Source organism: Canis lupus, chromosome 4 (genome assembly GCF_011100685.1).
Source record: "Canis lupus familiaris isolate Mischka breed German Shepherd chromosome 4, alternate assembly UU_Cfam_GSD_1.0, whole genome shotgun sequence".
Classification (NCBI taxonomy): Eukaryota; Metazoa; Chordata; class Mammalia; order Carnivora; family Canidae; genus Canis; species Canis lupus.
This window is the reverse complement of record NC_049225.1, coordinates 61,504,939-61,520,733: the sequence shown is the minus strand read 5'-3', so window position 1 is coordinate 61,520,733 and position 15,795 is coordinate 61,504,939. Positions and strand designations below refer to the sequence as shown.

Here is a 15,795-nt window from a genome sequence, read left to right as displayed (position 1 = left end):
CTTTTGTAGAATTGTGAGAGAGTTTCAAATTACATTAATTGAATTTCACTCATTTGTTATTTACCTTTTACGGACATCTTCAAGGGTGTTAAAGAGACTGTCGATTTTCTTCGACCTCTTTATCCATCTTTAATGGAGCATTTGAAATATTGGAGATATTTCAGTCTTGTTGCACTTAATGGACATTTGAAATAAAAAAAAATAAAATTGGCTTATATGACAATACTTTAAATATCTGCTGTTTATTGGAAAGCTTAGTGCATGCCAGGCACAACGATAGGATGAAAATGGCATACATGTGCCAACATGTACAAAGGTCCTTACAGCTTTGCCCATGAGCCATTACCCACGCTCTTCACAGAGGACACTAAGGGGCAGCATGGGTAGATAACAAACCCAAGTCAATAATCAGTGAATATCGCAAAGAGTTAATCCTGGCTCCCTTTGATTCAAAGACTTAGGGTCCTTCCACAATACTTAAAATAATCAAAAATATTTTTCAAATAGGCTAACTATGCATAGTTAGCACAGAGCCATCAGCAGGAATTCATTGCTCACTTTCTCATTTTTGCTTACTTTTAAAGACCTATACTTGAATTTATATGTAAATTCTGAAAATGTTTAGTACACACCCCATGACTGAGATGGGTGCCATTCCTCCTGGTTATAACGTTTGTCTTCCACCATTCAATTGGTTGTCAGATTAGTAAGACAATTACATTTTTCCCTTAAGAGAAATATGTTATGATAGATTTGAAGAAAATGAAGCCTCATACCAGGGAAGTGCCTATGTAGATGTCGTTTATAACGTTTGTTTAATAATCACTTCCAAGTTGTAAATTCCTGTTTTCTCTAGACACAACAAAAACAGGAAATATTTACCAACTTCACAGGTGTCAGGAAATACATTAAAAACCCTGGTGGCCTAACCACCAGCTTAAGCAGATAGCATTCTTGTGTATAGGTACAGAAGGTATATTGTAATTTGAAACGTGTACTTACGATCCAGAGACCTTCACCTATACTTACTAAGGATTCACTGGCTTTGCTTCTGTTGGACCAAAGATTTTATTTTCCCAGAAGAGGAGTATATTGTGCTAATGTGCTTTTTTTTTAATCTACCTTTACTTGGTTTGAAATCCCATTTCTATATCTAACCAAGTACCAAGATGAAAAAGTACATCTCAAAACTACTGAAATTTAGGATTATGTTTTTTAGTCATGTATGCAATAAACCACGAATTCATTTTCATTTGCTTGCATTTGCAATTTACATCTCCAAAAATGGAAAGAGCGTTATTCTTTTTCCCAATTATCAAACTAACGGCAAAAGATTTCAGCATAGAGCTAAAAAATAAAGAATAAGGTAAGCATCCCTGTTAATGTCTGTATTTATACCCACTTACAATTTTTTTCAGAAAAACGAGATTATTCTTATGGCATCGTAGCATGTTTTCTTTTTTCACCTAACATACAGTAGAAGTGCTCTCAACCAACCTCCACTTACTCATCTCACTACCATCACCATGTGTCCCCCTTCTCTCTGGATGACATGCAACTGTTGAGGTCCACGGTGTACAATGAAGAAGGATGCAGGCCCACAGGCCTCTCTTGGGGATGCACTTGCACACTTTCATTTCTCTACCAGCTGAAATAAAAGCTTACCTAGAGTCTGTTGCATTTCTTCCAAAACTTGTTTGTGCCAGTTATCACTGTCGCAAAACTGAATTAAATACTCAATGTAGATCAATAAGCTAGCAACAAACACAACAAGAGGATTGTTACTGTGGAAACTAAAGCAAATGTTTCAGAGAAACCTGATAAAGTTATCAAAAAATAGCTGCTTTCAAGCCAGGGGAGAAGGACTAATGAAAATCTAGTAGTCAGCACCCTTTAGGCAGCCACACTCCCTGACCAACTCCTGGCCAGATTACATTGTCCCTTTCCACTTTGGAGTGAATGCCAACTATGTCAGTCACTTCAAGCGCGCTTCATCACTTGCAATGGCTAAAGCACAGTCAGTTCTTGGCTACGCTGTCATTCCCTTAACGGATACTCTACCAATGGCCTTTTCAGGTTACTTACGATTTTTTAATACTGTAAAAACATTGCCGCTGTTTTTTGTATATATTTTTGTACACTCAAAAAATTATTTCCTTAGAATAAATTCATAATATAATTTTTGTTTGAAAAGATGTATATATTTTAAGTCTTCATATAGATATATGTTTTTTTAACTATGTGGTAGATAAACTGCAGATTTGAATGTTTTCATTAAAAAAAATTGAATGGCTAAATTGGACAAGTGGTTTTCACCACACTACACAAGATTTTATCGCCAGATTTATTTGGGTCTAGGTGTTTTCATCTGTAAAATAAAAGGTTTAGACTAGAATTCTTTGGGCCCATTTTCAACTCCAATATTTCAGATTTCTATGTACTCTAATATTTTCCAGAGAGCTGGAAAATGTACAAACACATCTACTTGAGAGAATGCTGTCACAAGGATCTATATAAATGGAAGTGTATAATTTGGATTAATGTAAACACACCAGACACTATCATTGCTTCAGAATGATTTCTCCCTAATCTTGGGGGGACAGGAAGAAACAAATAGTCCCCTCATATCCAGGTGTTCTCCTCTGTAGTTGCAGACTAACTGCCCTTCTGTCCTTCCCAGAAGACCTGCCATGTAGTTATCAGCACCCTTCATTCAGGCTTCCACCCTGACCTCTCCAGGGACACTGCTCTACTGTGGTCCCCAGGGGCCTCCTGGGGACTCTAGGTCTGCTTAAGCTCTTCATGACACATGGCACCACCAGTTACTCCTCTTGAATGCTTTTCTTCCTACGAGACCACAGACTCCTTGGCCATTTCCTAATTCTCTGGTTCTTCCACTTCCATTCCCTTTGATGGTTTTCTATTTGTCCCTTATAAGTCTCCATGATTTAAAGTTTCTCTGATATTTTTTTCCAAGTCTCTCAATTGCTTAAATAGTTAAGTATCTTTAAACAACAAAAGCAAGTTGAATGAATCAACTGGTTAAGAAGTATTGCAGTGCATGCTTTCGTAAGGCCAGGAATGATTGGTTTTGATCACTCTTAAATTTATCTCCTTTCTAGGCAAGTCTAGATCTTGCTATACTAGTGATTCTCCAAGTGTGGTGCCTGGACCAGCAGCACCTGCATCGCCTGGGAACTTGTTAAAATGGAAAATCCTTGGGCCTCATCTCAGACATACTAAATCAGCAATTTGTATTTTAACAAGGCCTCCAGGTAATTCTAATGCGTAATAAATTTAGCGAATCACTGGTCTATAACATGCACCCTTTTAAAGCCAGGCCTTGATTCAATGATTAATGCTAACTATGGGTGATCAGAAGTAATCAATTCTCCCTCCAAATATCTGTGCAATATTGAATTATATCTATAGATCCTTTATTCCTAGGGACCTCAGGGTAAAGGAAAATAATGAAATACAGGATGGAAACAACAGGCTTCCCCAGTTGCCTTCCACAGAAAATGACAACTCAGTCTGGCTGCCGCTAATAATACCTTACAGTTTTCGTTACCACGGGGGATGTCCCCACTGCCTGATGGAGAAGCACTCCCTGTTTCTGTTGCCCTGGACAACCCTATTTTTCAGATTCACTGACTCTCATGTATGCTTCCATTTTTTTTGATCTTCTTGAGTCCCCACAGGCAAGATAAGTAGCCATCGGGGAGATGAGAGCTGGCAGGTGAAAGGGATGGGAGGCCATCTGCTCCATCTGCTCTGCTGGAGACAGGCCTGTCACCCGCTTCCTTTGTTCATTTCTTTCTTCCTTCCTTCCTTCATTCCTCCAGACATCCACTTACCCATCCACTCACCCATCTTTCTTCCCAAACATCCTTTTATCCATTTATCTACCCATTCACTCTTTCACTCATCCACTCATCCACCCATCTATCCACCCATTCATTAATCCATTGATTCCAGAAATATTTGTTGTTTGGAATAGTGCCAGCTTGGTTTCTCTTCAATATCAAATGAAATTGAGCCTCACTGGAGACCACTGACCTATGGCATTTCCTTTTACTTCTCCAGTGTTTCCCAGGACAATCCATATGGATGCAGGGGAAAAAAAAATCTCAGAACTTCTATTTACATTTATTTTTAACTCCTAAAAATTTCTACTTTGAGTATGTTTTATAAGAACATAGTGCTTAATACTGTGTTATGTATATAGTTTAAAATTGCATGCTCAAAAATATTGTAATCAAAAAGTGCAAAGTCCAAAAATTTTGGATTCTACTGCTATGAAGAATAGAGTCAGAAGGCTACAGAGCAATATGGGATGGACAGGGACTAGCATTTGAGGTGAAAGGCACAAAAAGGTCCCGGTACCAGGAAACTGGTCAGCTAGAAAACATGTGTAAGAACAGATGAGCCCACTTTTGTATGACTGTATTGCCCGTGGTCTGCAATGCTGCAGAGCAAGAGCAGAGGCAAGTCCTGCCCTGGCCTAGCTCTTATTCCACTGTACACCCTTCTCCAAAGGGACATTTGGACTGTGATCTGGGCTTCAGGCCAAGTAGGGGGACCTTTAAGTAACCTTACTCCCCGACAGCATGTCTTGAACTTCACTGCACACTGGTGAAAGTAAAGATTTTCAGTGCATTGTTTTTATTTAATAATAATAATAATAATGTGAGTATCTTACATTAGTATAACTTTTTAATCTCATTTACATCCAGTTTCTCCCACTTTAAAAAAAGGAAAAAGATTAACTCAGGCAAATTGATGTTTTTGCTAATACAGACCATTTTTTTAGCATGTGTCAAATCACTTAAATGTTTTCCTAATTTGCCCATCATAAGGCTGAGTGAACCTACCCTCTTCTTGGACACAACACTCCAAACTGCAAAGCTGAACGGAATGCTGCTCTATTCTTTTATAGGCACTGAAACTTTTATCTTTGCCTATTTCCTCTAAGGTGTAAGCATCTTCAAACACTAACAGAAGGATTCTTTTGTCTTTGCCTCTATAGAATGGGTTGATATATAGGGACCTGCTTTTCAGCAAGCTGTAAGGCATGAGAAGACCAAAAATGTGGGGCAAAGAAATAAATATCCTAGCTTCATGTTTTGACAGAAAATGCTTATCTGTGGCAGCAAATTCGATTGAGAAGATTAACTTCAATATGCATATGAGAATTCCTGTTCATTGGATGAATCTTTTAAATAACAATGATTTAACAAAGTCATGAATGGACCCAAAACAGCTGTCTTATTTTTTTATTGAACAATCATAAACTTTGCCTTTTAAAACAAATCCTAACAGCTTATTCAGCTTACATTCAAAGACCCTCCCACACACACACATTCATAAGTCTGTTGGCAAACTTTGAGAATAAAATATAGGTAAATAGTGAAATAATTCTTAAATAATCTTCACTCCAAATAAAATACTTCTGCAAATATTTCCTAACAAAATCTAATACAACAGTCCTGTTTGTGCTAAGATCCTCCCAAGTGTACTCATAATTCCACTTATCAACCAACCTTAAAGGAAAGAAAAATAAGAAAATAACAATACTTTAAAGTTGATGTTTCCTACTGAAAATTGACTTTCTTCCAAACCTCCTAAAAACGTGTTTTCTACTTTAAATCTGAAACTCATCTAAGTCACTGCACTTACTATTAAATAAATTCCTTCTGTTGCTCATTTTCTGACATTTTATAAATCCATAATGACTATTTTTTCTAGATTTTTCTTATGCTCGTTACTAGTAATATTACTATAATTATTAATAACAAATTTACCATACCTTGGCTGTTTGGAAACCTTGAAGTGTTACACCTTTATTCTACCTATTTTAAACAAACAGTATTTCGTTCATCTTCTCAAGAAAGTAATAAGTATGGGTATGGAGGATGATTCGTACTAACATAATTGTTACAAAATTATATAAATATTTACCTTCACAAGTCTTCCAAGGGGGCAAAATAATTCCTAGCTCTCTCAGTCTGAAGTGGCATTCTTTAAAACCATTTATGGGCATGTACGTTTGCCCTCTGCTCCAGAATCATCCTTCAGGTACGGTAACCTAGGCATGACCAGTAGCAGCTCTTTGAAACCTGCCTCAGTTCAAGGCTGCTACTCAACCTCCCACAAGCTTCAAACATCCCACTTCCTTCAGGGGTTGTTTTGTTTTGCCTTTTCCCAAAGTAAATAAAAAGCAAAACTAAATTCTATTGATGCTACCACAAGGAAGACCTAAGTATCATACTCCCCCACCCTGCCCCCACCTTCTCTCACTCCTCACTCTCCCTCCATCCTGTATCCCAACATCAATGTACATCTGAGTCACGGACGCGTGAACCCACTCTGGTCTTCAGCTTTGGCTAGCTCTCTCTTTGGTTGATCTGCATCCATGTTAAGATGATCTAAATTGCATTTTCAGTTCTTCAGTATTACTATAAACACATATTTAACAAATCTATATGCATTCAAATATTTAACAAGTATCTAAAAGTGTTCAGTCATATGCATTTTATGGATTGTTAGTAGCCTACTTTTTTTTTTCCTGGACCCACACACTTGGCCTTCCAAAATCACATGTCCATATGCTATAATCTAGACAGTTCCTAAAATGTTGGCTGTGTGTTGAATGATCATTAAAATAAGAGTCTTCTCTCAGAAATCCACCCCCCAGGATCAGCGAGGATTTAACCATTTCATTACAGGAGAACGGGCATTTTCTTTTACGAGTTCTTCTCTCACAGCATTGCCATCTCCAGATGCCATGTCATGCTCTGAAATTAGAAGGAATGTACATCATGTCCAGATGTTTATAACTCTAAGATGAAGTACAGTTTTATTTTTGTATTGCAAGGGATTTACAATAAAATCTTTAATAGGCTCAAAGAGTCTGTGCTCATTGCATTCACCTACTCTGTCAGTTGGCACCTCCCGTCTAAGTCAGCACCCCCTGAATGATTTATTTTCATATATCTATCATCACCAGCCATTAGCTTATACATGCATTTGTCTTTTTTTTCATGTAATGTCTCATACCACCACTAGAATATCAGCTCCAAGAAGACAGGGGCTTTATTTTGTTCACGGCTACTACAGTGCCTGGAACATAGCAGGCACCTAATAAATACTTATGTAATTAGCAAATGTAAGAGTATCTCTCTAAGTAAGAATTTCATACAGTCTGTTATGGAAGAGGGATTAGCTTATTGTGTGGCTTCAGAAGGCAGATAGCAGATCAAAGGACAGCACTTTTATATGGATAGCTCTCGTTCTACATAAAAGTTTGTAATATTTAGAAGTTTCCAAAGTGAGATTTGTCTGCTTCTAAGAGTAGCGAGGTATGTTTACTTCAAAAGTGCACTTCCTAAAATGGAATGCTGTATGATTAGTGCAACCTGGCAAATGAAAGTGTGCAAAGAAATCAAATATTCCAGATACTTGATAGTAATCCCCACTCCCCTAAAAAAAAACGTCACTTGTAAATTCCCAGTCTTAGAAAATTGGAAATCTCACAGCAATAACAACAATAACAAGTGGAAATAGGAAGGCAGGAAGCCCACTTGCCAAGAATGCAGTAGCCAATAGGTAGAAAGCTAGAGAAGATAAGCTCTTGCAATCAGGGTATGGAAGGTACCTCCAGAGGTCCCTGTGTGGACAAACCTTGGAACCACTTACAAAGGATTTGTAAACAGATCTTCAGAGAGGAGATGTGAGACCCATGGAAGGACTGAGCCTCCAAGGCCTCTCCTCTAAGTGGTGCCACATGCACCCTGGCCAGTCCAAAGGAGGCAATGGACCACGAGCAGAGGAGCTCCTGGGCAACCTCTCCATGAGGCCTTTAGGACAGTCTGCTCTCCAGCCTAAGGTTTACCTCCTGACTAAGGTTTACCAAGACTGCACTAGTAATTCTCTTTAGCTGCTCCTTTAGCTAATGAAGCTAATATCTTAGGTCAGAAAATGCTTTCCCCATAAATTTATACCAAGAATCTTGATACCTAATTTGGGTATAGAAATATCTTTTGTGTAACCCCTAATGTAACTTCCGCCCAGCGAAATAACTGTGTCCAAGGCATCTATACAGTAGTCAAGATATCTGCAAAATCTGCATGCAATAACACAGGGTGGCAGGCTCAAGAGAAGGGGACTGCAATCAAGTTTAGTAGAAAAGAGGGTGTGGGGCTGGGTGTGCAGTCGAAGGGATGGGGGTTCCCTTCTTGAGGATTATTCCAAAGGAGCTCTCACAGCCACCAAACGTTCATCCCAAACACCAAAAAAATTCACAAGAGATTCAATTCTCTCTCAGTGGGAAAGGTTTAGATGCAACCATAAATGAATGGAGAGGAATGCAAAAGTTGTTCTTCAAAGTGCTTTGTAGAAAAAAAAAAGTACTTTGTAGCCCGTAGTTTTAAGAAAACAAAATAAGACATAGGAAGATGCAAGTGTTTGAGACAGCTAGCTGTACTAAGACAATAGGTTTCAAACCTGTACTGAAGTAATCAAATCATTCAAAAAATGTGCAGGTCTTGGAAAGTAGATTGATGGTTACCAGGAGTTGGGAGGAGAGAGATATGAGGAATGGGGGCAATTGCTTAATTGGGCTTTTATTTTGAGCTCATGAGAATGTTTTAGAACTGGACCAAAGTGGCAGCTATGCAGCATTGTTAATGTACTGTCACTGAATTCACTTCAAAATGGTCAATTTTATGTTATGTAAATTGCACCTCAATACAAAATATTTTTTAGGACTTAAAAATCTTTTTCCATTTTGCTTTCCTTTCTTTTAAAGATTTATTTATTTATATATTTACTTAAGAGAGAGCATGCACAAGAGAGAGAGAGAGAGAGATCTTATAGAGGAAGAGGGAGAAGCAGATTCCTCGCTGAGCAGGGAGCCTGACACGAGGCTGGATCTCAGGACCCTGAGATCATGACCTGAGCTGAAGGCAGACACTTGACTGACTGAGCCACCCAGGTGCCCCCTCTATTTTGCTTTTCAAGGACTGTAGGACAAGTCATAAGTATTTAAAGTATTAATGATGATCTCATTTTCCAGATCAAATATTCAGAAAGATATATACCTAATAGTTTTAAAGGGGGGAGTTTATTTTAAATTAATGTTTAAGGGCATAGACACACTTCAATATAATAATTCACTTAAAAGTATAGTATTTCCTCTTTCTTTTAATGTACTTAATTATAACCATGTGTAAGAAGGAGGTAAAGCTGAGTAATAAATACATTTGCCAAATATTTCAAATCTTAGTTAACTTGAAGTGCAAAGAACCAGAAACAAAAACTAAATAAAATGAACTTGGATTGTCAACTATTTATATCTGGGCGGGGTGGGGGGGCGGGGATTGCATAGTTTGTTGATGCTAGCTAGCAGTTACTATGGCTACATTTTGTTTTAAATGAGTTACTTTCAATTTAGTGAAGCTTTACTGTACTGGTTATTCATTCTACAAGATAACCAAATATGTCCACAGCACCATCTTATATGCCGTATTTCTCACATTTTAACAACCTGGGTAAGAAATACACATGCATGAACAAGCATCATGTGACTATTACTACAACTTCATTCAAAGGCTTAGAGATAATTCCCAAATTTAATCACAGATACTGTCTCTTATCCTCTCCAAAACCCATAAAAATACATGCTTGGAAATATTCCATTTAAATACTTCCATTTTGTTAAAAAAAAAAAAAAAAGAAGAAGAAGAAGAAATGTTCTATATTTTCTCTCTTGGCTCTTAACCCTCATCTGATAAATTCCTGAGTGTGTTTTTTCTGTATGAAGCTGAGAAAGAAGTAGCTTTGTCTAGAATGTATATAAAACAGATCACTGAAGAATTTGAAGGACTTTGTATATATTGGTTATTTTATTATATTTTTTGGTAATCAGTCATATTTATTCTCCATATAACTGGATAAACTTTATGGAAAAATGTAAATCATTAATGAAATCTTAAAGATAAAACAAAATAGTAACAGAACCAAACTCAACCACCACCCCTTTCTCCTGAAATAAAGAACAAAATCAAACGAGTGCTTTCTTCTCATCATCTGTGTTTCTTAAATTACTCAAACTGAAAATGAGATTATTTTTCCAGTGTTTATACAGAAATCAAATTTTTTTTTTTTGCTAAAAGGTTTTATTTATTTGAGAAAGACAGAATGCAAGCATGAACAGGGGGAGGGTTCGAGGGAGAGGGAGAGGGAGAAGCAGGCTCCCCGTAGAGCAGGGAGTCTGATGGGAGCTCAGTCATGATCTGAGCCACAGGCAGATGCTTAACTGACTCAGCCACCCAGGCACCCTCTGAAATCAATTCTTACCTGTGTGAGAAACAAATCTCCTGTTGGAAGCCTTGGCTACTGAATATTGGAAGAAGGGAAATTTCAGACACTTGCCGGTCACTCTGTCACATATGCCCGACTGACAGTTACAGGTCTCCTTGCAGTCCATCCCGAAGGTGCCGTAAGGGCAGTCTGAGGACAAAGGGGGGGGGGTTAGAGGGGGACCTACTCCCTGGGCCCCAGCCCCCTGCCACACAGACCCTGTGCACACAGCCTCCAGATCTCCACAAATCTCACGAATCCTGACTGTCAGATAAAATCCAATTCTTAAACAAATGAGCAAAAAAACAAAACCAAAACAAAACAAAAAAACCCTGAGCTTTGAAAGTTGGAATTTCCAGCCACAAATGTGAAATCACACACTGAGACTAGACAATGGACACCTCCACTGTCGTGTCCTGCTGTGAAGCTTAGTGGAAGACAGCTACACATAACCAATATCCTTGAACCAGCCTTACTTCTGTTCACTTTCTGCTTACCAACACACAGGTTCTCGTAATTTCCTTCACACTGTTCCTATGACAGCCCAGTGAGGTGGGCAGTGGAACAGACACATACATGCATCAGCTCCTCCAAGAGTTTAAAGAATGTGATGCGATCTTTGGATCCACTGCCTTCAGAAACGATGTGAACATTTTAGATATGCAGGCAAGGGGCTGGGTGGGCTGTTATGCCAGCTCTCCTGGAAGTGACCAGTCCTCACTCTGCTCCAGCTCTTATCAACTACCTTCTCTGTTGAAATGGCCACACAATTTACCTAACTCCCCTGGATTTTAAGAGGGTTTATTAGTAAAACCTTCTGCAAATCTAAGATGCAACATTCTAAGAACAAGAGCACAGAATTTACCTGTATACCTCCCCCAAATCTGAGCTTCAGTATGTTCAAGTGGACAAACCCATTTATTACAAATGCAGGGTCTTTATTTTATTTTATTTTATTTTATTTTATTTAAAGATTTTATTTATTCAGAGAGAGAGAGAGAGAAAGAGACACAGGCAGAGGGAGAAGCAGACTCCATTCAGGGAGCCCAATGTGGGACTCGACCCCAGGCCTCCAGGATCACACCCCAGGCTGCAGGCGGTGCTAAACCGCTGCACCACCGGGGCTGCCCTGCAGGGTCTTTATGACATAGACAGCATCTCAATAGGTGACCCAGTCTTTTTTTTTTTTTTTTTTGACCACCCAGCTTTTAACAATCAAGTGGAATGGATGTGGAACATTTATTCTCTTGGCATGAGAATATTCTCGTAAGTGTACAATCATACCTAGGGGAAGAAACAAGTGGTGAAGCAGCTGAGCCTTTAGTAATCTAATATTCCATGGAATGATCAATGTAGACATTAATGAAATTTATTTTTGGAGGATATTTAGGATGATGCTTCCTGGCATTCTTCAGATTGCCGAGGAGCCTGGGTTTAAACACTGGCCTCTCTGCCGGGAAGAACAGTTCTTTTTAAAAAACCTTAAAAAGCCCCTTGCAGAAACGCACACAGGATTGGGGTTTGACTGTGTCTCTAGTGATATCAAAGACTAAAACTTTAGCCAAATTCTAGTTATACTTCTGTTGCCCACACACACACACACCCCCCCCCCCCCACTGCGTATTGAATAGTGTTGGCCAGATAGCAGGTGTTCAGTAAATATGTGTTGGCTGGCTGATTGTTAGCTTGGCAGCATAATGCCAAATGTCTGAATATTTAGAAAACATCTGGATGTGCCGCTAAAGTATACAGTTTTCCTAGGCGTGTTCAGTGAAAAAGCAGGAGGAGGGAGTTTGCCTACAGCAAAATTCTATGTCTCTGTGTGGAGTTACTGAGGTTCACACAAGGTCACTATTTCCAGCAGAGAGAAAAATGTTTGAAACGAGACTCGTTTGCAATGTGAATCATGCCAAAAAGAACAATCTTAAATACATTTTAAAAAATCTATCCCATTAACAGCTACCTCAGTCATTCAGTAGAATGTTAGACTGCAAAAGATCCCAGATGCCTTGCAACATTTCTTTACCCAAATGTGACAGTGCATTTACAATCACATTTATTTTATTTTATTTTTTTTACAATCACACTTACAGAGGCGATTCTTATGCCAAGAGAAAAAGCGATGCACTGCATATCCTTGCTATATCATAAGTATGGTTCTATTAACCACTTCCTCTCTAATTTCCTTGTGTGAAATCCTGTGATTTTGCAGAAAATACAGCTCCTATCCAGCTTAAATGTTTGTGAGTGTTCACCAAAAATAAAAAGATTCCTCGCTATTCTGCCTTTCGTTGGTTACAAACAAAAATAAACTGAGCAAAAAATAAGATTCTCCTAGTAGTCCCAGCATGTATTTCCTAATCCTTAGCATATGTTGTGGATTAAAAGGTAAATTAGCTTGTAAAATATTTGTCTAAAAGGTAGGCGAATTCATGAGACTGGCTCCGTGGTGGATGATCATCACTCATAAAAGCATACAGTACAAATTAAATACAGAAAATCTAAGAATTAAATAAGACAGAAAATACAAGAAATAAATTTCCCAGTCCCATCTTAAAAACTTCTTTGTATTAAGAAACTGATGAATGGGGCCAAATAGCCTAAGTGTTTCATCTTGATAATGGCTTTTAATGATGACACCAGGAAGTATCCCCATAGAGAATATCTCAAAATCACCATCCTTTGGATTCTAAACCTTTTAAACTACAGTCACTAAGTTTGAAATAAATTCTACAAATGTTTTAACTATACATGGTTTAGCTATGATTTCAGCCTAATGACGTTTTTCTTCAAGTCTGGAAACTCTCATTCTTCACAGACTTCCAATTTTTAAATCTTTCTTTGCTGTTATTTTTACTTGTCTTAAACCATCTGCTATTCTTCTAGATGACTGAACACCTTTATAAAGTGGCATGGGGTTTGTTTTATACTTTGGGGTACCTTCTTTCAAGAAGGTGAATCATTCTGATAGATGGCTTAAGCCCATCCTACTGCACAAAGCGCATTAGTGTTCATCAGAAATAGTTGATTTTGAGAGATGCCCTCCAACGCCGGGACCCTTTCAGGATCAAAGAATCACTAAGCCTCTGGCTAGAGGCCGCTAGAGGTTATCTAGCGCAGATCTCTGTAATCACTGCTTGCAGGAGAGAGAGCACCTAAACCATGCAAACCAATTACTTGTCAAGTTCCTAAAGTTTTCCAGAAAGGGAGGTAACACAATTTTTCATTGAAATGCTTTTTTTTTTTTTAAAGATTTTATTTATTTATTCATGATAGACATAGAGAGAGAGAGAGAGAGAGAGGCAGAGACACAGGCAGAGGGAGAAGCAGGCTCCATGCAGGGAGCCCGACGCAGGACTCGATCTCAGGACTCCAGGATGGCGCCCTGGGCTGAAGGCAGGCGCTAAACCGCTGAGCCACCCGGGGATCCCCTGCGATGCTTTTCTTAGAATCTCCTACCCTCATGGAGGGAAACGCCCTCCTGCTTTCTATGCTTTCCTGCACCAGGGGTTCAGTGCTGCTTGCAGAGTGCTCCTCCTTTCTCTCCCGGTGACACCGCCTGTGCTGGGCCTTGTCCCTAAAGCCACCTGCATCTTCCCTCTTGTCCTTGCCAGCGAAGCCTCCGCACCTCCCACGCTGGCTGACAGCCCTCAGGTGTGCCCCCCCACCCCCCAATCTCGGGGCCGGGGTAGAGGCAAGGGGTGACCCTTTACCTTTGCAGATTCCGAACTCGTCACCAAAGTCATCCTCCTCACTGTAGAACTGACACCTGAGCCCCGGGCCGCACTTGACGCCGTCCATGGCCGACACGGTGCGGTAGCAGGTCTCGCCGGGCCCCGCGGCGCACACGCGGCAGCAGCCGCAGTCGTCCAGCACCGTCCTCTTGCAGCGCAGGCTGCTCTTGCACCCGGCGCTGTCGCAGCGCTCGGGACAGTCCACCGCATACCTGGCGCTCCAGGCCGCCGCCAGGTGCGCAGGGACCAGGAGCGTGGCCAGCAGCAGCAAGAGGCTCTTCATGTCTCCCCGGGGCTCGGGCTCGGCTTCCCGCGGGCGGCGTGGTCCTTGCAGGCGGGAAGCAGCTGTCCAAAGTGGTAGCTGAGCCTCTGCCTACACGTTTATGAGTTTTATACACTGGGTTGCCCGCATGTTTCCCCGTCATCAATTTCCTCAACCCAGCAGCAATGCTGTCCTCTTGCCAGGCGCTCTTGTTTTAGTTTATGAAATCCAGGATGAAGGCTGGATTAACACGCCGCTGCCATCCAGGAATTGAAAAGCCCAAGCTGATGTCATCTGTTATGTTTAGATGGTTGTTTTGCATGAGCACTGAAAAACTCGCTCACATCCGTCTCAAGGGCTCAAGGACGTCTGCGAAGGGGGAATAAAGAAGGTTGCATACCGTCCTCAGGACAGGAATTGTTCTGACACCGGCATATCACTTGGGCTGTGGCTTTGTCTCGGAGCCTCTGTAGTGAGGAGGAAAATGATATCGACGTGAATCATCAGGCCGAAAGAAGCTCCTTTAAACAAAATAAATAAACATTTGGTATTTCCCCCTCAATAAATAGCTATGAGATCATTTGCAAGAAGAAAGGGTTATATTGTGCCTTTTCAATACTTAGAAGAAGGAAAATATTTTGAAAGAGATTTTTTTTTTAAAGGCCCCTCTCTTCCTTCCTCCCACCCCTCCCCTCAAACGTTATCTCTAAAACAATTCATAGCACATATAGCTAAGTTTATCGTGGATGGAGCTGTATTTCTAATAAGATGTGGAACGGCCCCTGAGAATTTTCTTTAAACTCAATAACAAAACCCACAGAAGAGGTAAGATGCTGCTGGCACCGTTTCTGCGTTACTGGGTTCTGGAAAAACTTATCAGACTTCTTCTGACCCAAAACTCCCTGGGGAGAGGGCTCATCCATCACCGAGTGTGCCTGTCCAATGACTGAGCCCCTTCGGAGCTCTTCCCCTCGCTCCTGGCATCTATCAGAGCCCTCACTAGAAACCGCCAAACAAGGCAGCCAGCCCAAGGAAACAAGTGAGCCAGCAGGGAAATCGGAACGTGGCCCAGAGAGGCAAGTCACTGGGAAGGGAAAACATTACCCATCAGGAAACGGGGTCTTCAAGCTATGGAGGGTCACAGGGCCTAGGTCCCACTGGGAAAGACAGAGCAGTCCTCTTGCAATATCAGCTGGAACAGCGCCTCATGAAGCAAGGATGAGAGGGGGGGCGGGCAGAAAGGGCAAGGTGAAAGAGGAGAGAGCAGAGCTCTTACATCAGCTGCGTGATGCACCTCCAGCTTGTCAAAATTGACATAAACCCACTGTGATCTAGCAACTACTCAACCAATGAAGCTGATGGCTGACTCTTGGTCTGTCACAAATGAGCTTTGGGCAAGCCATAGGACTTCATTCAGCCTCACCGTCTGCTTTTGAG

At 40.4% G+C, this 15,795-nt stretch overlaps 1 protein-coding gene across 1 annotated transcript; it reads right to left on the bottom strand.

Annotated features, from left to right (window-relative positions):
* Positions 1 to 5,247: 5,247 nt before the first annotated feature.
* ESM1 (endothelial cell specific molecule 1) lies at positions 5,248 to 14,825 on the bottom strand. Its single transcript, XM_038535101.1, has 3 exons — positions 14,076 to 14,825; positions 10,360 to 10,512; positions 5,248 to 6,797 (listed from the first exon to the last, which is right to left on the bottom strand). Exons 1-3 carry the CDS (start codon positions 14,377 to 14,379, stop codon positions 6,700 to 6,702), a joined length of 555 nt encoding a protein of 184 aa, XP_038391029.1. The 5' UTR covers positions 14,380 to 14,825; the 3' UTR covers positions 5,248 to 6,699.
* Between the last annotated feature and the right edge of the window lie 970 nt (positions 14,826 to 15,795).